Source organism: Callorhinus ursinus, unplaced genomic scaffold (genome assembly GCF_003265705.2).
Source record: "Callorhinus ursinus isolate GAN/ISIS: 27379988/994484 unplaced genomic scaffold, GSC_fseal_2.0 scaffold66, whole genome shotgun sequence".
In the NCBI taxonomy this organism is placed as follows: domain Eukaryota; kingdom Metazoa; phylum Chordata; class Mammalia; order Carnivora; family Otariidae; genus Callorhinus; species Callorhinus ursinus.
The window spans coordinates 2,630,577-2,638,180 of NW_027397128.1; the positions used below are offsets into that span (position 1 = coordinate 2,630,577).

The 7,604-nt window shown below is 42.4% G+C and overlaps 1 protein-coding gene across 1 annotated transcript in view; it reads right to left on the minus strand.

Moving 5' to 3' along the window:
* Nucleotides 1-6,001: 6,001 nt before the first annotated feature.
* The window catches only part of EDA2R (ectodysplasin A2 receptor), a 65,237-nt gene continuing 63,634 nt past the window's right edge, over nucleotides 6,002-7,604 (minus strand). The window contains exons 8-9 of the mRNA XM_025861833.2: nucleotides 6,556-6,610; nucleotides 6,002-6,384 (exon numbers count right to left, since the gene is read on the minus strand). Coding sequence (XP_025717618.1) covers nucleotides 6,002-6,384; nucleotides 6,556-6,610 — 438 coding nt within the window. The remainder of the gene's footprint in view (nucleotides 6,385-6,555; nucleotides 6,611-7,604) is intronic.

Genomic DNA, 7,604 nt, shown 5'->3' on the forward strand with positions numbered 1-7,604 from the left:
TTGTTGTCTTTTGTGGGGCTCACACTAAGCTTTGTAGTTACTGTGTTTATAGACTGGGAGATTTTGCTACCTGGCTGTTTTTTTTTTTTCTGCAATGTTGCCCCAGTTCCACTATGGTACCTGTACCATCCTAAAGCAGTTGTTAAGGGGAAGCTTTGAAGTGGTGGAAAAAATCTTGCTCTGGGAATTAGTAACCTGAGCTGGCTTCCTCTTCTTTAAAAAGGGATAAAATAACACCCAATTCGGGGTCTTAGGAGGATGAAATAGGTGTAAATGAGCTTCATATATTATAAAGTCTAGAACAGGCACAGTGAAGAGGGCTGTGTCATTTTTATCATTGTATTATTGTTATTATTGCTGTGTACAATCACTGTTCCCATAGAACAGTAGTGTTGGACTTGAACCACTGCCAGGTGTATGGTGACCTTTGAACACCTAAGGCCTGCTCAAGCTGAATCATCTTCTGTTTGGGTACTAGTTCTTACCCTACCAGAAGGTATAGACATGACTAATTAAAGCCAGTGAGAAGAATAAACTATCCCAGAAATAAAAGAACAGAGAACCTAAACGCCAAGGCTGAAAACCTTGGCTCATACATATTTGCTAATACCTGTGTGATGTCAGGCTGCTTGGTGCAGGCTTGTAATTCAATTGCTTCTAATTCCCAGTCCAGTACAATGGTCCATTTTACTTTTTTTCAGGTGCTTTTAGCACTCTCATCAATGGGTTGCCCCAGGAACCCTTAATCAGTGATTATAGATGATTATCCCTAAAGATGCATTTAATAAAATCCTGAAAGCAGAGGTCTTGCTGTAGAGAACATTCCTTTTCCAGGGCTAAAACCTGGTGATGAAGTGCAAATGGTGCCTAATGCACTTCATTAACCACCAAGTACTTGCGGGATGGGAACTAGCTTTACAGGATTCAGAAAGATAACCAGACAATAAAGTAGAATACAGTCTCCAAGGAACTTATTCCTCTCTGGTCATGGGATGTATAAGTAGGACCTAAAAAAAAAAAAAAAAAAAAAAAAAAAAAAAAATGGGCTCCTTTTCTTCTCCCACTCAGCTGCCCCTAAGTTGATTGGAGGATTTTTCTGGGAGACCGCTGGGAGATAGTTTAGGAAAATCAGCCCCCAGGGGAACCTGGGTGGCTCAGTTGGTTAAGCATCTTCCTTCCACTCAGGCATGATCCCAGGGTCCTGGCATTGAGCTCCACATGGGGCTCCCCGCTCAGCGGGGAGTCTGCTTCTCCCTCTCCCTCTGCCTGCTGCTCCCCCTACTTGTGCGTACTCTCTATCTCATATAAATAAATAAAAATAAAATATTTTAAAAAATTGATAACTCTAAAAAAAAAGAAAAAAGGAAAATCAGACCCCAGAAGGAAGGTCAACTTGGCTCAGAAATTTTCTGTAAGTTTCAAAAACAGCAAGACCCAGCCCTGCTCCCTGCTGGAGTTGGAGAGTTATATGCCTCAAATAAAGAGTGAGGCCCAGATAATCAACCCACTGGGAAATCACTTACTTTGCCCTATGCTGCAATGGAGAAACCTTGTTCTCCAAATATGCCCTAAGAGTTTCCAGCTGACCCAGGGAGTGCAATGAGTCTAGAGGAACCTGTCAGAAGAAGAGGAAAGCAGAGGAAACCTTATTGGTCATAGGAGGTAAGAACTACAGAGAGAGAAAAGAAACAAAACAAAACAAAAACCTCTATATCCTGGATGCAGATGAAGTCATGTGCTATTTTTCAATGGAAGACCACTGTTACCTCAGCAACAATTTACAGACTACTGGGTCAGATGATTTTCCTGGTAATAGGGATGAGCTGCCTTAATCCATCTCCTAAGTCTCTTCCCTAAGGTCCTTAGTGATTCTTTAGGGTTATCTAGGCAGTATCTAATAGAGAAAAAGAACTATTGCCCTCCCCTGTCCTTCTTTCATAGCGAAGAGCAGTTTCTGCTCTACTGGTTCTTCCCTGGACTATACACTCAGCCATGGGACCCACACTTGGGTCTGGGAGTGGGGGGTGGGTATGTAGGGCAGGTTGTTTTTCCCAAATATGCATTGTTTTGGATAATTTACTAGTCTTTCTAGGCCTCACTTTCTTCATATTTAAAATAGGCATAATGTGTGAATAAACTTTTTTTAAATAAACTTTAATAAAGTACTGAAATTATAGTTGACGTATTTACTCCAATAGCTGCAATCTACCTGGAGGAAGCTTTTAAAGATGAAATAATTGCACTCCTCCCACCTCTAAATAAAGTAAAAGTCTCAAGTCTTTGCCCAAACTAAGATCAGAGTCTCTTAAATTGGACAGTGGAATGTGGGGAGGGGGGCAATAGAATCAATATTCCTACTGCCTCCAGCCTTTATCCACTCTTTTCATAACCCCGGGGCAAAAATAAAATAAGATAGACAGGTAGAAAGAATCTTGTCTGACCTTGCAGCCCTTCTCACTTTTTGACCTCTTGAGGGACAGTGCTAAATGGTAAATCTCTTAGATTTATACTATGGTCAGACCTGGCAGAGAATGTACATCAAGGCTGGCTGCAGGGTAGGGGTAGGGGAGTTGCTGGGAAGGGGAGAGAATAGGCTTGGTATATGGGCAAGAACATTAACTCATTCACATCCAGGTATAACAGACTTATTTGTCTCTCCACCCTTTTTCCTACCAAAGATTGTTGTTTTCAGTATCTCCTTAGTCCATAATATTGTCTTCCAGAAAATTAAAATTTCAAGATATTAGAGAGGGTTTGTTATTCACCCATACATCACCAAGTAACTTAAGGTTAGTCATTTTCCATCTATGAGCTTCAGTTTCCTCATCTGCAAACTGGGGATGGTAGTCCTTGCCTTGCCCATCTCAGGGTTTGTATAAAGATCCAACGAGGGGTGCCTGGGTGGCTCCGTTAACCGGCTGCCTTAGGCTCGGGTCATGATCCCAGGGTCATGACCTGCATCGGGCTCCCTGCTCAGTGCAGAATCTGCTTCTCCCTCTCCCTCTGTCTGCTACTCCTCCTGCTTGTGCTCTTTCTTGTGTTCAAGTAAATAAATAAAATCTTAAAAAAGATCCAAGAGATAATGGCTGTAAACACACACTGCAAACTATAAAGTGCAACACCTGTATATGCAGTAAATTTCAGCATTTCCACCCCTAGGATAACTGTGCCCTATCTCTATCTTGGGTTTTTACAAATTATGTTACATCCAGCATTCTGGGCTATATACACTGTTCCCAAAGAAAGGAGATAGTTGCTCTACTCATCTGAGAACTGTTTTTCTTCAAATCTGATCCACTGTGAGGGAGTGGGCATCAGTTCAAGTGGCCCATTATAGACATAAGAGGGACTCAAAAACAATCCATGATGCTCACATCTCAGCCCAGAGATTCTCATCTGTCTTGTGCCATCAGCCTTGGAGGGTGAAGTTCCACTTTATTCTGAGAAGCATGTGAAACTGGTGGTGAGGGCTCAGAAACTGATTTTGTTCTACTCTAAACCAAGAAAGCACCAGTGGTCCTTGAGCTGCCCTAAAGTCAGGCCTCAGTGAGAACCTTCAGTCCTCATTTCCCCCACTGCAGACCTCAGTAATTTCGCTGTCACTTCAAAGACCAAAGCTCTGAAGTGAGTTTGGCCATTGAGATCTAGAGATTTAGCCTTGGGCTTTAGAAGACCAGGCACCAGGAAGGGACAAAAGAGGCAAAAGTAGGAAGATAAATAAAAATAAAAGGAACTTTAGGAAGTACCATTTAAAAGATCAAAAAGACATTGAGTTGAATCTCCACTAAAGAAGGGTAAGAGACCTATCTGTGGGGAGGAAGACCCTGGCGAATGGGCTAGCTCCAGAGTTGTCCCAACCAAAGATGTCTAGGAGATGAGTGGGGAATCAAGGTGTCAGGCCTCCCCCAAGATGCATGTAGAGGTGTGTGTGTGTGTGTGTGTGTGTGTGTGTGTGTGTGTACTATAGAGGGGGGCAGTATGAAGGAGCTAAAAGGGGAAGGGTTAGATTTTGTCCCTAAAGTGCTAGGTAGACATATCAATATCTGTACTGTACTGAGAGGCCTCCACTTCAGGTCCACCTGATCAAGATGCAAGCAGTAAAACTCTACCCCATTCATTGGCATCCCCTCCCTTTTTCTCTATAATTAAGCTGAGCTAGGAACATGTCTGGTCGTTCCATGGCCAAAGAATCCGGCTCTCCAAGCTAGCTATAATAAGGAAGCAATAAATGCTGCAGGTCAGTCTTGGGAAAATGGTAAAGAATCAACACTTTGGTGGGATGGGATAGGATTTGCCCCAATCATAGAGTACTGGCTGTTGTGTATACTACATCCCAGGCCCCTGCTACTGTTGTGTATAGGAACAAAGCAGGAGAGTCCAGAGAGAATGACTGGGCAAGGCTGCCAGAAGCCCAAGAGACCTAGGGAGGGAGCAGAGCAAGTTAGAAATCTGTGGAGCAATCTCATTAGTCTCCTGCTCTCATCTCTCAAAAAAAAAATAGTTTAGGTCAATGGTTGAAACATTAGAAACAGTAGAAATACATCGCTTAGCTAGATTGATGATAGTTCTACCCTGTTCTATCTTGGTGAGACCATTCCTCATGAAGCTGGGTTCAGCTTTAAGCCCCACATTCTCTAGAGAAACACAAAATGGTACATTCCAGAGAGGAAATGCTATCTTTAGACCTCTTCAGGGCTGTCACAAGGCAGAGAAAGCAGATGAAGTCTGTATGGGCCACAGGACAGATCCAGGACCCATGAGTAGATACTACAGGGAGACAGAAGGTTTTTCTTTACATTGAGCTCCAATCTACCAGTCATAGTTGCAATACACATTGGGCAGTAGTAAGTTCTCTGACACTGTAAGTATGTGAGCAAAGGTGACACAAACATTTGTTGGGGATATTACAAAAGGAACTCAAACATGGATTGGAGGACTTGGAAGGGAAGTTGGACTAGATAACCTTGAAGATAACTAAGCTGACTGGTTTGATAGCAGTGTTAGATTTCACCTACATGTGGTTCACATTTTCTTAGGTAGATGTAGGGAAGGGGGAGTCAGAGGGCCTGGACAATATCTTAGCTGCAGAAATATGGAAAAGGGCTTTAAAAGGTAGTTGGTTAGTTGAAAAGTAGGAATCTATCCACTCTCCTGCCTTATATTGTCTCATGCTACTTAAGCCTCTGAGAAAGTAGGCAATGGTCTCATTGATAAAGTTAGACAAACTCTGGAATGGAGCCCCCAAACTGGGCTCTAGCTTAATTCTACCATTGATTTGCTCTGTGACTTTGAGCAAATCATTTTCCCTCTCTGTCTCAGTTCCTATCTCTATAAAACGAGGCTGACAAACCCTGACCTGCTTACCACGAAGGGGTGTTAGATCAGACAAGTGTAGTCAATATGGAGGGGTATATAAATTGGACTGGGGCTGGGGAAGGAAAGAAAATTAACATGATTTAATATTTCTAATGCATCAGGCACTATAAAAGACGCACATACATTTCTTACTCAACCCTCACAAGAACTTATGAGGTGAGTAGTACTCTACTTTTTATAGTTTAAAGACCTGGGGCTCAGAGAGGTAAAAAGACTTACACAACGTTCATATAGCTATTAAGGAACAGAGGTAGATTTCAGGCTGCCAGATGGCAAGACTTACATATTTTCCCATTGTGTCATGGTGCTTGTACACATGAGCAGAGATAACTGAATATGACTATTAGACAGTGAGGCCCTGAGAGAGCTTGTAAAAGACCAGGATAGAAAGACCAGCATCATGTCAACCTGGCTACTTCCTTGACAATTGTAGGCCCAGAAATGTGATATTTAGCTGACAGACTCCAAAGATTAGCATAGCCACTGTTGCCCCTCCAGTGTTTCTAGCTTTCTCTTCCTCTACCTCTAGCCCTACTGAACAACAGTATTCCAGAGGAAAATTCCTTGGGGGTAGTCCCCAGTTTCTGGTCTTTCTGTCCCACCTTTCCAGCTCACCTCACTAGAGTTAAGGGCTGGGGACTTCAAAGGGCATACTGAACTCCAGTCTGTCTTCAGAGTTTTCAGCTGTGTCCCCCCTCAAGGTCTCAGCTCCAGTATAGGAGGCTGAACTGGAAAATGTTTGCAGGTCTAGCTCTGTGCATTCGATGGGGGTGTGGACCCAGTGGGAGTGGCTCTCTGAGGCACAAGAGGCCATGGTAAAAGACTCCTGTGTGGGAAAGCCACAAGTTGAGCTGCAGTCATCATCCAGGATGGGGTTAAGTGGCTGGGTCTCAAAGATGCTTTCACTCAGTGGGGACTCAGGACTGGTCTCCTGGCCAGGTGGCATGGTGAAGAGAGATTCCTCTTCTGCTGCCTCATCAGCCTCAAACTGCAGCGAACCTCCTGCAACTTGAAGCAGAAAGCCACTGGGTCACCCAAAGGCAGGAGCTCCTTTCAGTGGAGCACTTGGTCCTGAGTACAAGATGGGCAGGGTCTGGGAAGTAGTGCTCCCCTTCCCCTCCCTGGAGATCTAAGTACCTAGCACCAGGCTGAGGTGATACAATTGGGAAACACACTTACACTGGGGTATCAAATTGAGGCTACCTAGTGGTAGATCAAGAAAAAGGATCAATTTCTCCAGAGAAAGAGAAACCCTTTGTGGGCAGCAGGATTTTGACCCTCTTCTTCCATGATCCTTATCCCTTGGTGTTATGCCTGTGTGTTATGTTGTGTCATATGGCAAGAGGCACATTGCAGATGGAATTAAGATTATGGACCTTAAAATAGTGGTATTATCTTGTATTACCCAGGTGGCCCCAATGTCATTACATGTGCTCTTAAAAGCAGAAGAATAAAAGCAGAAGAGTCAGAGAGAATTATCAGAGAGATGTGACATGAACTAGTTTTGAAAATGAAAAGGGGTCATAAGCCAAAGAATGCAGATGGTCTCTAGAAACTGTAAATGGCCCTCAACTGACAGACAGCATGGAAATGGGACCTCATCCCTATAACTGCAAGTAACTGAATTCTTCCATCTTTCTGAATGAACAAGGAACTGGATTCTCTCCTCCAGTTTCCAAAAAGGAACACAGTCCTGTGAACACCTTGATTTTGGCCTTGTAAGACTCTTAAGTAGAGATCCAGCTAAGCCTACAAAGCTTCTGATCTATGGAAATGGAGAGATAATAAATGAGTTTTGTTTTACGCCATTAAATTTGTGGTAATTTGTTACGGCAGTGATAGAAACGTAGTACATGCTTCATGCATAAGTCTGATACAGCATCAGGTTATAAACTAAGAGCCCACAGGATGTGTATTTGTTTGACCCTCTGCATTGTGGTTGTTTTATTTATTTATTTATTTATTATTTATTTATTTATTTTCTCATTCATTCATTTATTTATTCATTCATTCAGTATCTATGTATGTATGTATTTTATTATTAGAATTCATCATCAGAGCTTAAAACTATCATACAGAAATTCAGATTTCTGGATTCTTCTGAAAATTCAGAAGATCTTAAAACATTGAATATTCCCTCATGGTAAAATAAAGAGAAAGAGAAAGAAGAAAGAAAAAAAAAAAGAAAGAAAGAAAGAAAGAAAGAAAGAAAGAAAGAAAGAAAGAAA